Here is a 22,372-nt window from a genome sequence, read left to right on the forward strand (position 1 = left end):
TAACAATGTCTAATTTCCTCAAGGAATCCCTCTGAGTCCCCTCTCTTAGAAATGCTGCCATATCTTTTTTTTAATCACTGAAAGGCACAAATATCCTTCCTGAGCCCTCTTACCGTCCAGCCTGATTATACACATAGATTTCAGTTTCCATACATTTTCTACACAGTAGGAGTTCCCAAAATGCAGCCTCTGGGGATATAAAGTGTGGCCCCAACTGCAGCTCAATGAGATGAAAACAAAGCCGATCAGGTACTGTTCTTACTGTTAATGAGCCTAACCAGCAGGCAGTTATTACTCAGTCTGGAGGACATAAGTGGTTGGAATCATAGCACATTCATTTTTTATTTATAATGATACACATTCAAATTAGAAGTAGCCCTCCAGCAGCTGGCATTTTGCCAGGGTCTGACCATCAATGTGATAAAATTTGACTATCTCGAAGATACAGAATGCCTTTTGTTGCCTTTTGGTTTTTTTAATATCAATCTCCTCTTCTACTACTCACAATTCCCTTGACTATCCAAAGTGAACAATGAGGCTTAATTACTTTAGGAACCTTGTCCCTTACCAAAAATGAAAGAAAAGAGCATTTTTTCTTTCTTACTTGATGGTGAGGTACAAGTCAAACATGATCTGACCTCCTCGTAAATAAGTAGACTCAAGCCTTCTGGCAAATAAGAGTTGAAATGAACACTTGGACAAGAACCACAAAGAAATGGGTTTTTGGAGACAATGAACATTATTAGCCTGTTAATCTATTAATGGCAACTGTAAATACCTCACTCAAAATCATAGTGACTCTGCAACATTTAACTGGAGAGGCTCTGTGAGCCTGCCCAGGACAATGTGATACAAAGAAAATGTAGTAATTTGCCTCACCTTGCTAGCCTTCGGTTTGCAATCTAACCCCTCCCCCGAGTTTAAGTTACAAACCTAAGTAACTGTGTGGCAGACCTGACAGCAACTAACATTACTCAGCTGCCAGCTGGGTTAAAAAACCTCCCTTCCAAGCGATCTTGTTACGTCGGTTTTAAAAACAGCCTGACAGGGTGTTGCTCTGCGCCAAGGAGCTGGGTCCTGACTCACTTAACATGGTGAGATTTTGCCACTGATTACAGGGGGACCTGATAAATCATTGGCAGAGTAAAGATAAATGCACCGAGCTGTTGTTTGCAGCATGAGGGTTGGGGTTTTTAGTCTAATCTCATCGAGGGGGCTTCACAGAAAGCGCTATAAAGAAATCATCCTTATTAGTTTAATTTAGCCCTGTGCAGTCCTGTAGTCGTACTCATCTACAGGAGAGAGCGCAACACACTGCGAAGAACTCCTAGACCCTCACACCTCAGCGGTCAGACTTTACAAGTCACGAAGAACTTTCTAAGTCATTTAAAGCTGAAAAATCAAAGTTTTGCTGGAAATCAACTACCTGGAGTCTCACTCCCATCAGATTTTAAAGCCAGCCCAGCGCGGCTGTGGCTCAGCTCCGGCTGGGGTTGCCTCGGAGCATTCCGAGCGCGGCGGCAGGCTGCGGTGCGGGCAGCGCGTCCCGCTGAGGGCTGACAGGCACCGAGCGCTCGCGGCTCCCACCTGGAGCGGGCCGGAGCGGGCCCGCCCCGCCCCCGCCTCTGCCGCGCGCCGGCCCCGCCCTTCTCCACCCATTGGCTGGCGGGCGGGGGCGGGGCGGGGCGCGGCGGGGGCGGGGCTGCCGTCAGCTGTTCGCGGCGCGCCCGCCGGCGCCGGCCGCAGTTTGGCGGTGCGGAGGCTGCGGCGGCGGCGGCTCCTCCCGGGGCGCCCCGTCCCCGAGGGACGCCCGTCCCGCTTCTCGGTGAGTGCCCGGGAAGCGCCTTCGCCACTGGGGGCCGGCCGCTCTGTGCCAGGTTGCCGTTGAGGGCGGTGCCGAGGCCGGGCGCAATCGTGACAGGGAAGGGGGTTCGCCTCGGGGCAGCCCCGGCCCGGCCGGTCCTGCCCGGAGTCCCGCGCCAGCTGGGGAGCGGGAAGAAAGAGGGAGAGTGCGGGCGAGGAATGAGCTTGGGGGGGGGTTAAGAAAGCAGCTGATTCGCTGATGTAGGAGATGGCTGATTCCACAGCCAGCGCTGCCCCTCCCGGGCCGCCCCGCCGAGCTCGGGAGTCTCGTCCCACGGCGCTGCCCGGAGAAGCCGCGTTAAACCTCTTGGCCGGGGCCACATCTGCGGGGCTAGAGTCCAGGCGGGGAAGAGTTAAAGGCGGCCAGCGGTGGCGAAGCGAGGCCGGCCAGCTTTGTTTTGGGACGCTGGCACGCACGTGTGCGCTGAGACCTCCCTCCGCTCCCGGCCCGCCGCCTGTCAGCGCGGGCGTGCGGCTGCCCCGGCCCGCGGCTGTCGCCGCTGGCTTGTGGAAGGAAGTGCCGTGGGTAGGACACGGCACCGGAGACGCGGGAGCTGCCCGGGCAAAGACCCGTAGCCCGAGCTGTCCGGTGGCTCCCAGCGTGAGCTGCGTTTGGAGGTTGTAGGACGAGCTGCCCTTCGCGCTGCCTCGGCATTCTCTGAAAAGCTCTGCAAAAGGATCGGACCGTATTGCAGGAGGTCGAGTTAAACTTCTTGCTCTTTAAACCCTCTTTTGCTCTGTGCCTTTGCTGCACTTTCCTTGAGGAATGCCCGTGTCCCAGCGAGGCTGACAGATGAGATCTGGCAAACTTTCCTGCAAAGACAAAATACATTCCTGCCTGCCTCTCTGTCAGGTGACTGATCCAGCAGAAGAGCTGGCAAGGAGATCGTCCATGCCTGCCTCTTGGGGCCCATAACTCCTTTCAGTGTGCTACTTTAAGCCATGGATGAGAATGTTATGAGTGCTCTGCCACTGTTGTCATCCAGCAGAGTTGCATCCAGCTGTGGGGCTGGTACCTGTTCTGCTCTGCAGAAACTTCTTTGGGATTTGTGGCTCAATTGAGTGAACTGCTGAGATGCAGCAACTTAAGTAGCCATAGTGCCTCCAAGCCAGAGCTCTGCAGAAACAGTTCTTGCACTGCTTGGTCCTGTTGTCTCTTAGTGTGCTGGTGTCTGGAGTGCTGCTCACCTGGGGGGAAGATGGGAGCACCAAGGGCAGCGCTGAACACATCCTTATAAAATTATTATTAATGTCTCCTTCAGGCCTGAAATTCCTCTTGCTAGTCTTCCATTCTGTTAAATGCTTCGCAAACCAGAGCAAAGGAAGAGACATGAAGAGTTGAATTTCACTGCCTTGTTTGGAACTGGGTGGAAATCCTGGAGATGGATCTCTTAGGAGTCTGTCTTCCAATTGGGTTAGATGCACAGGTAACAGTAAAGGGACTTGTGGCATTTTTGGTAATACTGCTTCTAATTGCTTTATGTTTGCAAAGAGCTCTGAAATAGTGATTTAGGGTTCATGGGGGTTTTTCCCCTCTACCATCTTTGTTCAGCTTTGTGCTGTGACGGAGCTCAGGAGTGTTTACTGTGGCAACTACAGAAATCCCGCTTTAAACACTGACACCAGCCATGTTGTTCTTTTGTAGTAGGATGAACCATTGCACTAACAGTGCATGTAGGCTTGAGGGTAAGAGGGATAAGGAAGTGACTACATTGCCAGGTTTGGGACATGTCTTAAGCTGAGCTGAGGGGAGAAATGAGAAGTTGAAAGCTGGCCCTCATAGGGAGAAGTAATGGAGAGCTTCACAGAAGTGGCTTTGACAACTCTTTAAGTTTTGCAACCACTGGGGTTTCTTAAAAATCTGGCCTTGCAGCCTTATGATTCCAAGAGCTTTTCTTCATCAATAAGAAATAGGTGGGAAAAAGTGAATGGGATATACCATAAAGTTCAAGTATGGCAGGCCAAAACAAAGCAGACCCCAAAGAAGCTCACTGGCCATGGACCTATTAGAAGAATTTGGGTTGCTTCTTAAAATGTCTTTTCAGTTTCTGTGTGCTGAGGTTGCGGGCTGGCTCTCTACTTGTGAGCAGGTGTGGAATTGGAGCTGTGGACTTATACACGTGTGAACTTTGTCTCTCTCTGGCCCAGCAGCTGAGGACTTTCTCCAAAGCCTTAACCTTCACAACAGGTCGCTCACCTCTCCTGTCCATGCAGATGGGCAGCACTGGGAAGTGGGGAAGAGGGAAGTGTGGTAAAATTGGTTGTGTTTTACTGTTGGAGCAGAAGGCATTCTCTCCTGGACAACATTCTTGCTGTGTCTTAGCTGTTTCCTCAAATGTCCCTTTATTGCAGGAGCAATGGATCGCCCCAACTACCTGGAAGAGGACTATTCTAGCCTGGATGGGCTGGACGATGACGTGTTTCACTCTGATGACTTTGGACTTGCAGGTCAGCCTGGTGAGATGACTGCAACTGGCTTTTTCACACAGAACCAGTCCTACAGCTGCCTTCTGGGGAGGTTTCAACTATTCCCCCTCACACACTGCTGTGGTCCCGGTATCAGGCATCCTGAGCAGCAGGACAAGGCAACTCAAACACTCAGCCCATCCTCTTCCAGTCAGGATGTTATGTTGCCTTGTGGAGTCACTGAAGAGCCACGGAGACTCTTCTATGGTAAGAGCACTCCAGTGTCACTAGCTTTGCAGCAAAGAAACTGTCCCTTTAGCACTTCCCCAGTCAAGCAAGGTCTCTTTCATTAGGGTGTTTTATTAAAGGACTGAAATTATTTTGCTTTAGTCCTACTCCCTCAAGAAAGACAACTTGTATTTTCTTACCCTTGCTTGTCCACTGCAGGAACCAGACACTTGCTCATCGCTTCTGCTGTCTTTGATATTCCCTCTTTCTCTCTTTGGCTTTATTCTATCACATTTGATTTTACTCCTAGACGTCTAAATGTTCACTGTACTTCATATCTTACAATTTGCCTACATTTTTAACTACTAATAGTCTGTCTCATCCACATAGGAAGTGGAAACTCCTAGAAGTTTTCAGTGGAGAGAAGAAGATCCAAAAAGTTACAGCTTTTAGGCTCTTCACTGGAGATAAAGTTGCTGAATAAGTAGCATGTCCATCCAGTATTTTACTAGTAACTGATGGGTTACCACTTAGCTTTGTGTATCCAATTCAGCTTTAATTCAAATCACTAAAATCACTAAATGACAGAAAACTGAGAAAAGACTGACACAAAAGATACTTCTACCTTTGAGGGGAGACAACTTGAGGCAGAGATCCTGTAAAACTGCAAAACTGTCTTTAAAAAAAATCCCAAGCTACAGCATTTGGCTGAGCTGTAAACAAACAAAATGATTCAATTTTAAGATCTTCCCACTCATTTGACTATGGGAATCAACACAATGCTCTGTTTAATCAATACAAGTTTATTTGAAAGCTGGGTAAATCTTTTACTGCACTGTGTTACAGTATATAGTCATTGTTTGGCCTTCAGGACCTAGACTTTAAAAGTAAAAATGTAGGACTATGTACAGCTCTTTCCTCCATGAAGTGTACTGAGCAGAAAAAATAATCTTTGCACTGGAAGAATGACTCTTCTGATCTGTTTTGTAGGGAGTGCTGGTTACCGTTTACATGTCCCTCCAGCTGGCTTTGTGTTGGATCCGCACCTCCAGGAGGAACCTCAGGAAGGTCAGCGGGAAGCACGTGCTGAGGTGCAGATTGCACGGAAGTTGCAGTGCATTGCCGACCAGTTCCACCGGCTCCACATACAGAGGGTAGGGTGTCTCTGGAGGGGAAAGTGGGGGTTTACCTGTCCAAGAGTGCTACTCTGAAGACTGGCTCCAGCCATCAGCTAAGCGAACTGCTGTTTAAGACAGCAGACTGCCAGCAGTCTGATAAAATGGCAGGAGTATCCTGATGGATTTTGCTTATGCTAGATTGCTTGCTCTTCCTAAAGACTGGCAGGGGGAGGGAAGAGAATATGAAGGAATATGAATATGAATATGCGTATTTACTGCCCGAGAAGGGAGCTCTTCTGTGTTAGCTGCTGCTATTCCAGCTCTTCCTGTTCATCAGCAGTGGGGCTTGAGGCTTTTCCCAGGGATCTTCCTCTTGCTTTTTATTACAGCTTTTACTCTTCTCCGTTCTCCTCACAACCAGCACCTTCTTTTCTGTGGAACATGTAGCCATCAGTGGCTTATGTCAGCTCCTTGTCTTGGAGATAACAAGCCTGGAGTCTGTTCTGACACCCCTTGTTGTCTAACGGTAGTTCTCCGTAATGTTGTAAAGAATATTTAGATCATGCTAGACTTGCTAGCAGCTACTAGTAAGACAGTTGTAGCTAGTGTCTCAGACTTGTGACTAACTTCCTCACCACAAAATACACCTGTAAGATGCTATCAGGTCTGAAAAACACACTCCAGAATCTTGGTTTCTTAAAAAAAAAAAAACCAACAAAACAAAACAAAAAGGAAACAAAACAAAACCCAAACAGTGCTGTTCAAAGAAACAAAATAACCATTATCCCCAGAACCCTTGATTCTTTCTTCCTTGCTCTCCTTCCCCTTTGAGGAGAGATAAAATGGAAATCTCAGCCCATACAGAGATGGTTAGAGGTGGCAGAAGCTTGGCAGTAGGCAGCAGTTTGCCACTTCTATGGAAGCCCAACAAGGAGGGTGTGCATCTGCTTGTATATGAAGAAATTTTGGCGACTTCAGAAAGGCACAGAAAGTTTATCCTACTCCAAGTGAGTTTGGCCTCTGTTAACTGTGGGATCGTTTGCAGCCCTTCTCAAAGGTAAGTGAGGATCTCTGTCCGGGTCAGAGAGTGTGGCTTGTGGCTGGGCAAAAGCTTGGTCCTATCTGTGTCACCTGAGAGATGAGGAAATTCTGGGACTCCTCATCTCCTAATAGGTGGATGATTAAAGAAGGAAAAGGAGGATTAGCCTGTAGAAATGTAGATGGGGCTATGAATGTCATTTAGCAGACTGCAGGAATAAAGAGCTACCACGAGATTTTGAACGTGTTGTTTGTGGTTGAATGGGGTTTTCCCCGGTGGCGCCTTTTCGCCAGCGTTAGCTGCAGGCCCCGCTCTCTCGCCAGGCTGTCTCACAGGAAAGGGAAGGTTTAACCAACTTGGCAGAGGAGCCCTGCACCGAACTGGTGGAACTGGTTGTAACTTGACCCCTTTCATCTGGGGGGAGTGTCCCTATCTGATGCCCGAGCCTTGGAAACGCGTCCCGGAGCGCCCACCCGCCCCAGCCCCACTAGGGCAGGGGGGGTCGGGCTCCCGGTGCCCGGCCGCGGCTCCCGGTGCCGGCCCGGCCGCGCAGCCCCGGCCGGCGGCCAGCCCGGCGTGTGGAGCCGTAGTAAACAAAGGCGTCCGGCTGTGCTGGGCGGCGCGGCCCGGCCCGGCCCGGCCCCCGGGGCCCGCCAGAGGAGGGGCTCCGCGCTCTTTGTTTGAACTGGAACAGCAACAAGTTGTAAAGGGGACGGGAGCGGGGGCCTTCGGCAATTTAAATTTGAAAACAAAACGGGGAAAAAACACCAAAACCAAACCAACTCGAAAACTTAACCCGAGGACAAGAGTAGTTCAGCCAGTGGTTATCCACTGCCTGACCCTGGGACAGGCCTTGGCATTTGGGTCTGCCGAGGGATTCTTTCTTGTTTGTTAGGGAAACTGAGTATTGAGCCACATATTGGTGTCCAAAGCACTGATCCCTGTGGAGTATTTGGTTGTCATGCCCAATCCCTTCCCTCCCGGTCTTGCATGGAGGATTTCCTTTGGCTTTTGGCATGAATCCCCCGTGGAGAACCCCTCTGTCCTGTGTGCAATGACTCTGCCCTGCCCGAAGCTGAAGGAGCAGGCGGTCTGCCCTGAGACACGTGAGCAGTTTGCAATGTGCTGTGGTTTGGAAGGGGCAGTCTCTGAGGCATGGAAAACTGGGCTGTCATTTATCTTGCTGTGAAACTAACCCCTGATTTGAAAACCCCATTTCAGCTTGTCTCAAACATTTGGTCAAAACCAACTTTCCAGAGTGGGGTCTTGAATCAGATTTAGAATACCACAAAGTTAGTCACACCAGTGTGGTCTTATGAAGTCCTGAAAGAGAGCGAGCTTGGTGTTCAACAAGCTGTGCCTGTTTTCAGAGCCTACAAAACATTTATCTGTGAACCTGTGAAAAGAAAATGTGTGTGCCCTTTCAGTGGAAGTTAGGAAAGACTTTTAGCATTGGAATGGTGCATCCAGCTAGCTCAAGAGCTGCCTTCTCATGGCTCTTGACTTCTGTGAGACTCTCCAGCAGTTCAGGTATGGCCCCCATTCTGCTGCTGCAGCAGCAAGGCTGTGTTGACACAAAGGCTGCTGGTTAATGTACATCCCTGGCTGAGAGAGAAACTGAGCAGGCAGTTGCTGCTGAGGCTGACATCACTGAGTTGTCATTGGACTCTGCTTGCATGCATGGTCTAACCCCATCCTACACTTGGAGCCCCGGAGAGTCATTGTTATCTCTTCTCTGGGCTTCTGGAGCTAAATGGTATTTATTCTGTGGTTCTTGGCTATACAAAAGATTTTTGGGTATGCATCTAGTAAGAATAAGAAAATTGGCCGCACCTATGCTTGCTTTTGGCATGAAAATCACTTTCAGAGTTTCATTTCCTATTAATATGTTAAACAGAAAACAGTAATTTAAAACCTGGCTAGTTCATCCTTAGAACAGTGCTAGAGCAATAACACAGCATTCTCTAGAACTCCATGTCTTTCATCTCCTTAAGATGCTGGATTTCTTGTAAGAAGACCTGCGCAATGCTCTGTGTTCCTAAATAGCAGAGTCTGCTACAGGTTGATCTAGATTGGAAGGGCTCTGGAGAATGACATGAGACCTATATAGATGTGTTTTCTTGAGTTCTTTACTGTCTCTTACTTGATTGAGGCTGTGTAGCTTCTAGCAGACTTCGCTATTTTATTTTTTCCACTGGAAAACAAAGGTAGAGGCAAGCCATGCTTTCTGCAAGAGAAGCCACCTCCTCCTTGGTTTGAAGCAAGTGTGTCTTTGCTATGGAATCGGTGAACTGCGGCTGTAGCGCAGCCTGTGGCTGAACTTCAAGAGCGTGCTCTGATGTTATGGAGAACAGAGCTGAGCTTATGGGACCTGTTGGTTGGTTGGCTGGGATGTGCTTCCCACAAGTGCTTGGGCTCTGCTTCAGGTCCCGAGTGCACTAGGGTTCCCTTGCCTTGAGGAGGGGCTTTGACCTGTGCTGAATGGAGAGTGTATTTCATGACATGAGGGGTTGTTAGGTGGGATGTGAGTACACAACCAGGAATGGCGGCAGCAGCAAAGCCACCCCAGAGGAGCAGGGGGTTATCCAGTGGTGGGGTGGATGACACTGTATATCAGGATCACACCCCTTCAGTCTGACGGGCTCCAATGAGGCACTGGAACGCTACAGCTTTTTCCAAAAAAAATAACTCTTTTAAAGCAGGCTGCAGCTTTGAGGGGACTGCTTTTATCATATTTCTTCTTCATGGAGATAAGATCACTTCATAGGGGATAAAATTGTCTCTTTAAGAGCCAAGGAGTGGTAGCCTTGAACAGTTCTGGGCTCAGGTCCAAGCAGAGCCACTGACTTGCTGTATGACCTCAGACAAGTCTCTTGACCTCCTTGTGCTTCAGTCAACCCATCTGGAAAGCTCAGTTTAAAAAAAGCCGAGCCTCAATGAGAACCAGATGCTGAATCAGAACTGAGCTTTCTTGAGTAAATAAGTGCATTACAAACAACAACAAAGTCCCTTTCCAACACATCAGGAATCCTGCAGTTGATTTAGATATGCTGACCATGCTCAAAAATCCTCTGTGGATCTAGCTATAGAAAACTTTGTTTCTCTGAATTCCCCAGTTGCTTCAGCAAGTAAGTCTTAACCATCACTACAGCAGGGTTCAGCAGCCCATGGAACACAAATGCCTGCATCCACACTGGCTGTGGGCAGCCAGCTAGGCATGTACCTGTTTGCCTCAAGCTAATGACACTGAAAATGTCCAGAAGGAAATGTTATTTTCCTTTGAAAGTGAAACGTGTTATGTTTTGCATACTTCTTCCTGTCTGTCTCGTAAGAGTTATCAAGGCCTCCTCTGAGACACTTCTACTTATGCAACAGGGGGCCTGCATCGCTTGTCGGAAAGTGATGCGAGAGAATGAGTACATGGGTACATGTGCATCATTCATCCCAAACTCCATCAGGCTTTTTTCATTATTAAGGACATTCAGGACATTTTTTAACAGTTGCCTTTTTTACAATGGAATTGTTTGCAGGAATCTGTTCTTTATGATGACCTTATATTTTAGGAAAAATGTTTAGGAAATCTTCCTAATAATAATGCAAATATTCAGACTGTCCTGCAGATAAGCCTGTAGCACCAGCAGCTCCATACTTCATTTGTACCTACAGTCTCTTTGAGACCTGGGGTACGTGTTTTCGTTCCTCTGTTTTTTGAGTAGGTCAGTGTGTTTCAGGATCTTCCCTGCTGGCTGGTCCTTGCTGCTGCTGTGCACAGCAGTGGGTCACCTCTTCAGCTCTGCTTTCTGTGCATTGTCCACTGGTGCAGGACTCAAATCTCCAGCTGAGGATGCACAAACATGGTGGGGGAGTGAACTCCTGAAGTGAGTGAGCCCAATTTAAAGGGCAGGGGATAGGGTGGGTATGAGCTTGGGAAGCTTGAGATGTAAAACGAAGTTCTTTCAGGGCTATGGAACTGGAATCCTAGGCTTGAGGAAAGGAAGGGGCCATTCTTATGGTCAGTGGAGTCAAAAATTCGATATAAGGAGGTGGAGACAGATTTTTTTGCTTAATGTTATTAGATTTTTTTTCCTTTTTCATTTTGACAAATGACAATGAAGGAAGAGGTGGGTTTGGAAGTGTACCTTCCCCATGCATACAAATGACACAGCAACTTGCTGCCCCTTGCCTAGCACCTGTTTTGAAATCCTGCTGCCCATGGAGCTGATTACTTGACATGTAGGTTAACAGAAATGTGCTAGACCATTTCACATCTAGTCTGAAATGGTATTCTTTGGTATGTTAAGAAAGGACACTGAGAAAAAAAATTATGCCACTGTATAAATTCATGTTTCTAACGTATCTTGAATGTTATATGAAGTTCTGGTTTCCTTCATCAAAAAATCATGTAGCAGAACTGGAAAAGGTTCAGAGAAGGGCACGACAGATGATAGAACTTCCATATGAAAAAATGGGCTAAGGACTGCTAAACCTGAAAAAAGATAGAAACCAAGAGGGAAGCAATATTAAACAGAAATCAAAAGTGACATGAAGGAGATGAATAGACTAATTTCTCCCAGCACAAGAACTAGGCAAAATCAAGTTAAACTAGTGGGAGCCAGCTCAAAGTAAATGAGGTCATTTTTCATGCAACAGGTGAAAGCTGTGGAGCTCCTTGTCAAGGCATATTGTGCATCCCAGTGCTTTATCTGGGTTCAAGGGGAATTGAGACAAGTTTACGGCCATTGAAGCAGACATTAAATAAACAGAAACCAGATCTGACTCAGAAAATCCTAAGCTCAAACTAGTTAGATGCTGAAAGAGAGTACTAGTGCATGTACTTGCCCTTATCTTTCCCTCAGGCAGCCATGTAAGGCTGCTGCTGGAGGCTGGGCTATACAAACTCTTGATGCAAGGCACATATAATCATTGTATATCAGTTTAATAAGACCCACAAAACTTCTACATCATCCTAATCTAGCCTCTTCTATGCTTTCAGCCGACAAAAGATTTAAATATATTACATGTCTGTTCCTGCTTAAAATAAGGGATAATTTTAAAAAGCAAAACTTCCTGCCTAGCTCTGGTAGAGAAGGTGGGCAGAGGATAAGGGAGCTGGGTGGCAGGAGGGCTGTGCAAGCTCTGTGCAACTGTGTGCCATGAAGCCTGCTGGACACAGGACTGTCTTGAGGCAGTAGGGCCACAACCTCAGAAGACCAAGATTGCCCAGAATAAAGAGCACAAAACAGTTCTTTGAGACAGTGCAGGTGAATCATTCTGCAGCATGTCTAACATCAGTGTTCAGTGCTGCTGTCTCTCCTGTACAACCCCTTCACTCTCCTCAGGTTCTTCTGGATTTCCTCAGCTCTTGCAGCACTGTGACAGTGGTAACATGCCTTCTGCTTGTAGCAGTGTGACAGCTGAGAACTTATTTTTCAATTAAGAAATAATTGTGGTAATGCCCCACTTATTTTTTATTGTGGGAGAGTAGAAAATGCAGGTTTTAACTTGACTGAGATGATACAAGGATTGCTGATAGGAACCTAGTTGTTCTGCCTCCAGTCCTCCACCTAGGTTGGTTGATCTTATTAAGATAGTGCCATCTCTGAGGGGGATGATGAGATGTTTGGAGTGATTATTTACGGAGAGGAGCGTACATGTTGTATTTTACTCAATTAAATTTTATGGTGGAAAGGCAGGAAAGCAAGTGCCTAAATGCAGAGTTCTCTTTTGTTTCAAGCCACTGAGAAGGAATGTCCTGCCAGCCTTTATAGTCTCCGTTTGGATGTTGGGCTTTTTTGTTTGTTTGTTTGTTTCTCCTCACTAGCCGCCTCGCCAATTGAAAAGAAATCCTTCCGAGGACCGGACCACGGCAGAAAAAAAATAGTGATCCAAAAACAAGCAGTGAGGCAACTCCTGTTGACCCCAGTTAGGTTTTCCGTGATGTGAGCCAGATCCGAGGGCGCGCTGGCAATGGGGCTGGAGCCCCCCGAGGGCCAGCGGACCGGGCCGGCGGGCGAGGAGGAGCGGGCGGTGCGTGCGAGGGCTCGGCCGGGCCGTGTTTGCGCTCGGCGGCTGTGTTTATATCGCCGGCTAAATTTAGCCTCTGACTCATCGGCGCTGCTGACGAGAGTTTGCGCTGCCCGCAGGCTCCAGCCCTGCACCTGCCCTCCCGCCGCCTCCCCGCGCAGCCGGGCGGCCCCGCGCCCACCCCTTCCCCCCCGCGTCAGGATATTTTTCCTGTAAAAACTTTTAAAGTGTTATTTTAAGCAAACCCCGAGGCAGACTTTAATCACTAGGGGGGGGTCTCCGCAGCAGCGAGCAGTTTTGGGAGCGCCTCCCTTCTGCTGGTGAAGGAATGCGTGCCAAACACAGGTCAGCGGTCCCGCGGCCCGCGCAGGGCAGGCGATGAGCACGGGGAGCTGTGGAATAGCCCTGCCCCATCGCACGCAGGTTCAGTCAATAAACCCTTAAAAAGGTCAAAAACTCTTGCAGCTGCCGGCTGTGGCTGGGCGGTGTGGGGTGTCCTCTCCTGGGAATCTCTTCCAGCACTCTCACACACACCCCCGCACCCAGAGCATGAGGGCGGACCGTACCGGACCCCGGGCCACAGGCACAGAGTGGTATCGGGCACGGTTCTGTGGAAATGCGGGATCTTTATGTACTGTATTTGTGGAAAATAAGCCAGCCTGCCCCTCGGGATGGGGAAGGAGGGGAAGGCCGAGGGCCTGGGAACGCAGTGGCCGGTGGTTGCCCTTCCCAGGTTGCCGTCAGCTGGCTGTTGCCATGGCGGCTGTCTGCTTCCCCTTCCTGCCCGCGCTGGAGAGGAAGGCGCGAGTGGCTGCGTGTTTGTTATTAAACGCCGAGAAAGCTGAGAAAGGGCTCACCTGCGCAGCTGCGCCGGCAGCAGGTTTGGGGCAACAGCCGTCGCTGTTTGCTGCTCAGAGCCAGCGCCTCAGTCCGTGCTCTCTCCCGTGCTTGGGCTGGGCAGCCCATGCATTGGTTTTGGGGGTTCCCTGCACCCTACATCCTTTTGGCTTTGTCCAGTACTGTTTCTCCTCTCTCCATAAACACACGTGTTGTTGCAAAGTCTGATGGAGGCTCATGAGAAAGGAAGCACTACTTGACATGATGCCTCTTTTTACTATAAGTTGAGTCCCAAGTAAGAGTCATTGCAAGACAGAAGGATGGAGTTTCCCGAGGAAGGGCTCTCCTCCCTCTTTATTGTGTTACCATGAGAAACCATGTGGCTGAGCTCCTCTTTCATTTTTTCCTCTGTTACTGCCTCCTTTTTTTCTCTGCTGGTTCTACACATGCATTATACTTTGGTCATTAGGAATCACAGCTGGAAAGATTTGTATTTGACTTCCAATGGCCTGCATTTCTCTCTCCAGTAGGGGACACCTTCTGTAACCTCTGTTGCCTTGGGGACTGTGACTTTCTAGTCTTTCTAAGCTAAAGCATATTTTGTGGTAGCACAATATGCCTCCAGCCACCTGGCAGCCAAAACAGCCTTCAGCGATGAGTCAGCAACTGCTCCTGGTGTGCAACTATTTTTGTATTCAGTGAATAAATACAATCCCAACAACTTGTTGCAAATACTTGTATTAGTCATTAAAGGAAGAATAATGTTTTTATGTACACATATGCCATTCTTCTTCTTTTGCTCTCACAGCACCATTTAGGGCCATATTAATCCTTCTAGTTCAGATGGGACCAGAATATGACCCTTAATTGTCTGGAAGCTATGAAGCAAAGTCAGAAGCTGCCCATGAGATGAAGAGGGTAGATGGAGTGTACCAGACAGACCCGCATACAACATGTGCATATGACAAGCATATTTACTTTTTTAAACAGGGATGTTAATGGCACGTGTATATCAAGTGTAAAAATGAGTCTTATTAATCTGTTAAACATTAATGCTCATGGATTCAAGGAGCTGTGTCAAAGGGAGAGCATTTTCTTTGAAGTGCATCACCTGTCCTGATCTTCCCTTTGATCACCCTGTGCAAGGGCTCAGTAGGAGTACAAAAGGTTTTGACGTCTGGGGTGCTATTTGCCAGATACGTATCTGTATGCTTACAGTGTGAAACATGTATTAGGAATTAATTATGGGGAAGGACTAAGTGTCGGGTCAGTCATGTTCCTCTTTCATTTGCTTCCAGTAAAAGTCTTGCATGTTTTTTTTTGTGTTTGTTTACAAGTAGTCTGGCTTTTGGTTCAGCACAGTTCATGGAAGAGGCTTCACTAATGTACTGTTGCTGCAGAGAACACTTTTCCTGTAAAATGGCCTTTTCTTGTGACTCATTGAAGCATTCATGCTAACATTTCAGACAGACAGACTCATAAGGATATCCCCTTTAAAAAGCAGCAGCTGCAATAGGAAATGGTTTTATGTGTTTCCAGCTTTGTGTTGACTTACTGTATTCACAAGTCTACTCTTCTTTAGTTACAGTTAGTGTAGAGGGCAAAAGGAGCTTCTTTCCTTCTTGGGAAGGAAGCCTCAGGTTATTTTGTTGCTTCCACATGGAGGTGGCAAAGCGTTCATCCCTGATATTTTTGTGCAGTAGTGACTCTGAGGATTGAGTTATTTTGATAAAGGGCAAATCAGCCTTGTGGAGCTTAGGGAAATGATACACCAGTGTCACAATAGTTATGAAGCTTAGAAAAATGTCTCAAATGTCTCAAAATATATCACATTAAAAAAAATGCCAGGTTCATGGAATTACTCTTCTGGGTTTTCTGTCCATTCTGAAAGCTAAATTATACCACACCAAAAACTCCTCAGTCTTGAAATATTTGAGAATTTTGATCTTGGCTGAAGCATATCTGGGGAAAAAGACACAGAAAGTTGTGAAAAGGGCATTTTTTAGTTATTTCCATAAATTGTTTACTGCAAATAATATCTGCCATTCTGTTCTGTGGCTCTTGTCCCATGCTGAATTAGTACCACAGAAAGCAGATCAGCCCAGAAGTGAAGCTGTAACTCCAAACCTCATTAACTGGGCTTGCTGCTGGAGCACGTAGTCCCAGCTTGCTCCTCTTCACAGGTCATCATCTTTCTGTTCTGGAACAAGCATCAGTCTGAGTACACGATGCCATGGATCAGATAGTTTAGGATGACCTGTTAAACACTAAGGGCAACTTCTTTATCAGATTAGTTCTGGCCTTGATCACTGTGCTGCTCTAATTCACTTTTCAGCACTGCTGTGGGTAGAGGACATCGTGAGTGAGCTGCTCCAGGATGTGGGCCAGTGAAAGTGTGTGTGAGACCATACCACCATGGAAGAAAATGCTGGCTGAATACAGACTAGGGAAATACAAGCAAGCCCTAGGTCTAGGAATAAAACCTGGAAAGCTGCCCTCAACGTAGTGCTCTATTTTTCACTACAAAACAAAATGGTGTCAACGTTCTTAAAAAAGTTACTTGAGGTGTTATGCTTCTTATAATCAAGGAGAACCAAGGGTAAAATATTTCCTATTCTGCTCTTGCATGGAAATCTCCTTGAGTGTATTAGGCAAATACAGGAAACAATTTTAATTGGAAAAGGACAAAAATGCTGTACCAAAAAGTGACTTCAAGAGGCAGTGAAATAAACACAATAGAATATAAGGTAAAATACATATTAGAGTTTTTCTCAGTATTTGTCTTATCACATCCCACTGATTCTCTTGCAGGCCTGTAAACCATTGTATAAGTACAGTTCCAAAACTCTTATTTACCAGAAAAGACCAAAGCTCAATACCTTCCTCAAAAAGTTCCTCCCTTAAAAAAAAAAAAGGCACATGAGCTCAGTCTCAGTCCTTCCACTGTTTATTTCAGAACACGGTCTCCTTTACCTATCACGGGAAAGAATAGGTAATCCTTTTCTCCCGAGGTGAGGTATAAAACTTCAGGAGCCAGAATAATTAGAAATTTGTTATTGTATGAGAAGCAAAAAACAGCCTCCTACATGAAGGAGGACATCAATTCGGGGGTTCTTACATGTGTTTATGCTCCCAACAGTGTGAAATAGTAAAACTGTACATGCCAGATCAGGACTCCTCTTGTGTGCCCCCAAATTAACCCACTTCATAAAATTCCATGAGAGTTTCCAGTAGAGAGGGTCCACTAATGAAGCTGAGGTGTATTTCAAGCTTAGGATTTCTGTACCAAGTCTTAAACATCCTTTTGCCTTTCCCTTACTAAGTCTCTATAAGACAATTTTTTACCCTCTTGGCCGCCAATAGAATAAAAAAATCTAACAAAGCAGATTGTCTTCAGAGCATCTGCAATATGTTTGTCCAGTATGCTCTCCTGGCATAGTTCCTTGCTTGTGGAAACTGCAGAAGACCACTTTGTTCTTGCATGCCACTTCATTGAGGTCTTACCCAAAGATCTCTGTTTAAGGAATCTGCCTAAGCTGTAATAGCTTGATAAAAACATGGTATCTAGATGTCACAGGGATGTGTTGGTTCCCTGTGCAGTTTGAGCAGTTTTAGGAGTGTGGCTGTATGGAGGAGGGTGCTAAGGATCTCTGGAGTTTGATGAGGGAGGGCAAACCTGGTCAAACTGAGATGCGAGTAACAAACCAAAAACTTTGCTTTTGCTTTTTGAGACCAAATTAGTGCTTTTTAACCCAGTCCTACAGGACAGTTTATAAAATATTGTTTTCACCTGTAAACCTAGCAATGCCTGTGCAATCAGTAAGGACTGAAACCAGGACTAGTTACTTTGAAATAAATAATAGCAGGCTCTAGAGCCACTGCTTACAGGTTATGCTACAAACACAGTGCTCTTAAAAGGTGTGGTGGGATCTGTGTGAACTTTTCCAAATCCATTTCTTCTTCTTGTTAAGTCTTGAGGGCAAGAATAATGACCCACTGCTAAGATGCAAGATGAACGCAGGTTTTCTGGAAGCCTATTTTGTGTGTGCTTGTGATTCAAATGGCACAGATCTACTCACACTGGAATACAAACATAATTTAATGGCTATCTGGAAGGGCTTTGAAGAGCTGTCTATTGACACATCTCCAATACACCAACTCCAGTTGCAACTCTCTGATTTGTGATTATGTAAAAAATGCCTTGCAACTGTGTTGTTCTGCCCTGTTGGGCTAATCTGAGTTGAAACATCTTGTTCATATAATGTGCTTCAGTGCTCTTTTATGAACTCCTGTGTACTAAGGCAAAGTTGTGGGAAGCCAGTCTTCTGTTTCCTTGTCTGCTGGGGATTGGGGAGGAGGGCAGGGGGCGGAGATTTGGGCTGGTTTGTTTTGTTTTCCAGAAATGATCATGCCTGCTTAGCAAATATGGAATTCTGGATGAGAAAATGAAGACTGACTTCTAATAGAGAGTCGGTTATTGAGGTGAAATAGTATCCCAGACTGGGCAATGTAAGGAGAAACCCACCTGTTTGTATGAGATGCCATTAAAGTGCAGGAAGGTGGGGGTATAATCGGAGCCACTTTTGCAGGGGTGATTACATATAACAAAAGGAGGAACAGCGTCCCTGTCCCAAAGCTGCATTATGTAGTCTGGTGTCCCCCTGAAACTCAACTCCCATGTTTCTTCCTTGACAATGGGACCTGAAATAACCTCTTGGTTTTGGTTTTTTGTGTGTTTTCAAGTATGTTCTTGCTTAAGGTTTAATTGGCTCCAGTCAGTAGGAAAGGGCTCCAAGGCTGATTATTTATGGCTTACTGTCAAAAGTGGCTATAAAAAGGGCAGTATTATCTTGGAGATGCTGGGAAGGAAAATGTGGTGGGGGGAGGGTGGGGGAGTGTGTGTGTGCACGAATGTGTTTTCTTGTACTAGATGAAATCAGAGTTTTGCTGTCTCAGCAGTGTGGTTTAAATTGAAGATTAACCCTTTGACCTTCACGGTGTCAAATCACTTACAGATGGATCACCAGTTATATTTTTTTCTTTTTTTTTTACTTTCGGGGTGAAGGGGGGCTTTTTTTTTAAAAAAAAAAAAAAAGGTTGTTTGTTCATGCAGCTGGGGCTTTTGAAAGGCTCAGAAGCCAATCTGATTAAAAACAGCACTTGGCTAAACTCTGCGAAATCCTACAAGCAAAAAAAAAAGTTTAATCCTCTTGTGCACAATGCATAAAGGGTCTGCTCTTTTCTTTTTGTAATGTTAGAGCTACAATTATTTCTGGAGAACTTATCATTTCCCTCTCTCCCCTCATCCCTTGCTGCACCCCCTTGTTATGCTGATGGGATTAAAGTGTCTGCTCTTGAAAAGTGTAACTGAGTTGTTATTGGAAAAGAGAAGTGGTATGTTGCAATTTTAGAAATATAAATAACCTTGCTTTAACTGTTCTTCTCTACAGCATCAGCAGAACAGAAATCAAGTGTGGTGGCAGCTTTTTCTCTTCCTACACAACTTGGCCTTAAACACGGAGGTGAACAGGAACCACACTGGGCAGAGGTGAGCTTCGCCCGCCTGTTTCAGGCCACATCCAGTCTGCAGGGAGCACTGAACAAACACTGGTTCGGGGGCGAGACGTTGCACACCGCCGGCCGGATGTGAGGACTCTGACTTTCTGATACTCGTCTTCAAGTCTGGGTGTTTTTACGGACTCTTCTTTGCTGCTGCCTGCCTCGCGAGGCAGGGAGCTCTTGTCCAACACTGTTGAAGGAAAGCCAGAATGTGGGTGTGTTTGGTAAAGCTTGCTGCTGGTTCCCCGCACCGGTGACCTCTGTGCAAGGGAGGCAGGTAGCAGACTGATGGCTTCCTCTGCCCTGTGTACTAGTGGATGGTAGCGTGCAGGAGTGTCATTTTGGCTGCTAGTTAAAAGTGATGCCTGGGATTGATGACTAAACATACTTGGGGTATCTTTAAGAGCAGAGATGCTCAATTCCTCCACATTTTTAGCAATGAAAAACATTCAAGTAACTTGGTTCCATCAGGTTACTTGTTTTATTCATTGGTTACTGTTTATTTCATTGCGCCCTGTGTGAGAGAAAATCACAAAGAAATCTGACCTCTTCAGCCATTTAATTGGTCACCACTTGCAGTGCTCTCACAAGAAGTTGTTCTTTGTCATTGCCATCAATTAAAAAAGAAAAAAAATCAGTAGAACAGGCTGAAAAAGAAACCTTCTTGGCGTTGCTGGTGGCTATTAGCTTCTGCCACCGCCTACTTTCAGTTCACTGTTCTCAGTGCCCATGAGCCAGCAGGAAGCCAAAATCCATGGAATATGGCACAAGTGTCATTCTTTTACAATGCTAATGTATATGTTTTTAGTAGTTTTATGATGGATGTTTATTTTATTTTGGTTTTCTTATCTCTTACTATATAATGTGGTTGGTCAGGAAGGCTTAGATCCCAGGCATCAGATAATTTTGCTTCAGGATTTGACAGGGAAATTAATTAGCATCTAGTCTGATATGTACACTGTACAAGCAGTCTGTCCATTACTCTGGTGTGTAGTATTTGGAGGCTGCTGTAAGCATATACTGGCTAGCAGCAGTAATGTTATTTCAAGGGAGATGTTCTGTCAGTTTGTATGCACTCAGAAGTTTGTCCATATGGCTGACACTATTGGACCAGCACAGGGAAACCACCGTACCAAAAGGAAGTAGCCTTAAATATTGATGGCTGCTTCTCTGTAGCCTTAAGTATACTTAGTTCACAGACCCAGTGACAGCTAGGGTAAAACATGAACAGAGAAGCAATACAGACATTATTTTTTCTGAAAATTTCCATATTGCCACTGCACCTTGTTGTAGGTCTCAAATGATACAACCAGCTTGAGGAAGAGCTGTCCAGAGAATTGCTCTTCAGTTGTGTTAGAAATGTCCAGCTGCAGGTGTTGAGAAGATCTTCTGCTCTTGATCCACTCTGAAAAATACTCATTACTGTACGGAAGAGTAGTTTACTTGCACATATGCTTTCCTTCTCCACCCCTCTTTGCATATTTGTCTCCAATTCCTGCTTTCTCTGGTATTTGTGTAATCTCATCATTGCTCTGCAGTGTCTGGTAACAGTTTGCTGAACAGAGTTAAATTTGGACCTTCTTGCTTTCTCTCAGCCCCATTCTCTTTGATTTTCATCCTGCCTCTTCTGTGGCAAAATGTACTTTAGCTCCCTGAAAGAGGTTCCCAAGCCTTTTTCACCCTCATATATTCACAGTCACTCTCTTGAAACATAAGGAGAGAGTTTATGTGAGAAAACCTTTTTTTTCTCCTTTTGTGTTATTTTTCTAGCTAGAGCTAGAGTAATATGTTTGTCCATGATGGTTAATAATTCATATAAATGAATCTCAAGTAATATTTTTGGGGGTGGGTTTTATGGAGAGGGAGGGTGGGAGGTTTTTTTAGGAGGGGCAATTGTTTTTGGTTTTGTGTTGTTCCTTTAAGCACGTGCACTACAGAGTTACCCAGAGTGATCTAAGTGATAGCTTTTGCTGACTATGCTGCAGCAGGATGGAAGCTGCTCTCTGCCCATGCTCCCAGAGACGAGGCTTTCCATACTTTGCTTTGCACAGTCTGCTCGATGTAAACGCTGGTCATTGGAGAAAAAGGACTTAAATGGTGGGGAAAGCCTGAGGTGTAGTGCAAGCACAGATTGAGCTGGGGACCCCTGAGAAGCTAAATGTTAAGGAGAAGACTCTTAAATAAGAAGCTCTTTAAGAGGCAGAAGTGGAAGTGTGGAGGCTCAGGAAGCAATGCAGCAGTGATGCCTCCCCCGCCGTGTGGCATGCCCTTGGAGCTTTTCCCTCTTCTTGCCAGGACCCTTTTATCAGGAACAGTCAATGCTACATCATAACAGCCCTGCAAACTACAAAAAATTCAGCAACTGCTTCTGACATTTAAAAATCATTGTGAGCTTTCCTCTTTCCCTCTGCCTTGACTTGATGATCAAACAGGCCGATAAGGCCTGTCCTCTGGATGCATAAGCTGGAAAGAAAAGTCTGGTACTGCCACTTTCTAGTGTTAAGACCTAACCAATTTACCTAGGACAAGACTCTTCTTAACATGGAGAAACAAGTATCTGAAATGGTTCCTCAGTCAGGCTGCTGGCCTCAGTAAAGTCATTTGGCTCAGGGAAAGACACATCTTTGCCAGTCCATACTTCCCACTGCAACAACAGACTTATCAAAATTGGTCATGCCAGGGTCTCAAAACCTCCTTGAAGAACAATACTTCATTGGAGACACAGAGCTAATGCTAGACAAAGGCCGACTTCCTGCAATATGTGTGTTGGTTACTGGTGCCAGAGATTTATAACCACTGATAATATATTTTAATTATATTCCATATCTGCGTATCTCAGAGAAAGGAAATATGCTCTGTCAACCCAAAAGTCTTACTTTGCTTCACGTAGATTTGGAAGTGTGGGCTGGTTATTCGCTTAGTAAAAAGCAACTACTTCATACTTAAAGTCTCACCTACTTGGGGAAATAGTGGGAAGATTTCACACATTTATCAACAAACACATGGATGCACAGCACTCATGTTTGTGTCATGCATTCTGTGTTTGTAAGGCCCCTTTTAACACCTGCTGGGGAGATCTTGCCCGCAGAGTAGCTACTGCAGCGTGGCCAGGGACATTTGTCAATTTTTTTGAGAAATGGTTCCAAAGAACACAGTTTAAATCCTGTGCTGAAGGTTTATGCTCAGGTTATTAGATACAAGTTTGTTCTGGTGTAAAGAATCGGACACCTTCTCTCTGCGTTGTTAAACTAGAGTCTAACAATTTAGAAAGAAGAGTTGGATCTTTCTCCTAAAACAA

General features: G+C 46.0%; 1 protein-coding gene across 5 annotated transcripts; it reads left to right on the forward strand.

Moving 5' to 3' along the window:
• Positions 1-1,694: 1,694 nt before the first annotated feature.
• BMF (Bcl2 modifying factor) lies at positions 1,695-20,655 on the forward strand. 5 transcript variants are annotated; one of them, XM_038138652.1, is made up of 5 exons: positions 1,695-1,825; positions 3,126-3,290; positions 4,216-4,536; positions 5,488-5,651; positions 18,966-20,655. In XM_038138652.1, the coding sequence occupies exons 3-5, from the start codon at positions 4,221-4,223 to the stop codon at positions 19,065-19,067; spliced, it is 582 nt and encodes a 193-aa protein (XP_037994580.1). In that variant the 5' UTR covers positions 1,695-1,825; positions 3,126-3,290; positions 4,216-4,220; the 3' UTR covers positions 19,068-20,655. The 5 variants fall into 5 exon arrangements, with proteins under 5 accessions (XP_037994580.1, XP_037994583.1, XP_037994582.1 ...); XM_038138655.1 differs by having other exon boundaries at positions 4,216-4,311; XM_038138654.1 differs by having other exon boundaries at positions 4,312-4,536.
• The last annotated feature ends 1,717 nt before the right edge of the window (positions 20,656-22,372 follow it).

The sequence above is a fragment of the Motacilla alba genome, chromosome 5, assembly GCF_015832195.1.
Source record: "Motacilla alba alba isolate MOTALB_02 chromosome 5, Motacilla_alba_V1.0_pri, whole genome shotgun sequence".
Classification (NCBI taxonomy): Eukaryota; Metazoa; Chordata; class Aves; order Passeriformes; family Motacillidae; genus Motacilla; species Motacilla alba.

Coding starts and splice junctions, on each gene's coding strand:
- BMF (XM_038138652.1), top strand. CDS start 4,221: ATGGATCGCCCCAACTACCTGGAAGAGGACTATTCTAGCCTGGATGGG. Junction 4,537..5,487: donor GCCACGGAGACTCTTCTATG/GTAAGAGCACTC, acceptor TCTGTTTTGTAG/GGAGTGCTGGTTACCGTTTA. Junction 5,652..18,965: donor ACCGGCTCCACATACAGAGG/GTAGGGTGTCTC, acceptor TCTTCTCTACAG/CATCAGCAGAACAGAAATCA.